The 603-nt window shown below is 36.7% G+C and overlaps 1 protein-coding gene across 1 annotated transcript in view; it reads left to right on the forward strand.

The window, feature by feature from the left end:
• Positions 1 to 603, forward strand: part of LOC119588242 — a 3,112-nt gene that overhangs the window by 1,464 nt on the left and 1,045 nt on the right. Inside the window, exon 2 of the mRNA XM_037936938.1 lies at positions 383 to 515. Within this exon, the coding sequence (XP_037792866.1) occupies positions 383 to 515 (133 nt within the window). The remainder of the gene's footprint in view (positions 1 to 382; positions 516 to 603) is intronic.

Genomic DNA, 603 nt, shown 5'->3' on the forward strand with positions numbered 1-603 from the left:
TCTAGCTTTGGCTATTACGTACGATCTCCTTTTAATTAATCAAAATATCATAGTTCTCGTTGTTTAAGAAAAAATATGCCTAAGAAAACAATATCTTCATTTAAGGTATTATTTATGCCCAACCAGGATCTCTTTACCTTCAACTATAGATTTATTTACACTCAACCATTGTTTGTTTACACTCAACCAAGACTGATTTATATACAACTGTAACTTCATACATTCAACCGAGATTCATCTACACGCAACCGGCACTTCATAACTCAACCTAGACTGCTTTACACACACTCAACAGTAACTTCCACACATTTAACCGTAACCTTTGAAGTTTGATTCACACTCAACCAAGATTAATTCAGACTCAACCAAAATTTATTTACAGGTCGCGCCCTCCTTCCCACCTGATCTCTCCATCAGTTTCTTGGTTGAAATGAAGGAGAGACAATGCAAACAATCTCATCCTTGTCTCCATCAGTGCAACTTGCAACCAACCTGTCGTCTCGTCTGCGTTAAAGGTATTCTGTCTTGCAATATGATCTCTGTCTTTGGTATTTTGTTCACTCTAGAATGTGTTTGGCTTACCTTTTTTTAAGGATATGTGTT

Source organism: Penaeus monodon, chromosome 23, assembly GCF_015228065.2.
Source record: "Penaeus monodon isolate SGIC_2016 chromosome 23, NSTDA_Pmon_1, whole genome shotgun sequence".
Lineage (NCBI taxonomy): Eukaryota > Metazoa > Arthropoda > Malacostraca > Decapoda > Penaeidae > Penaeus > Penaeus monodon.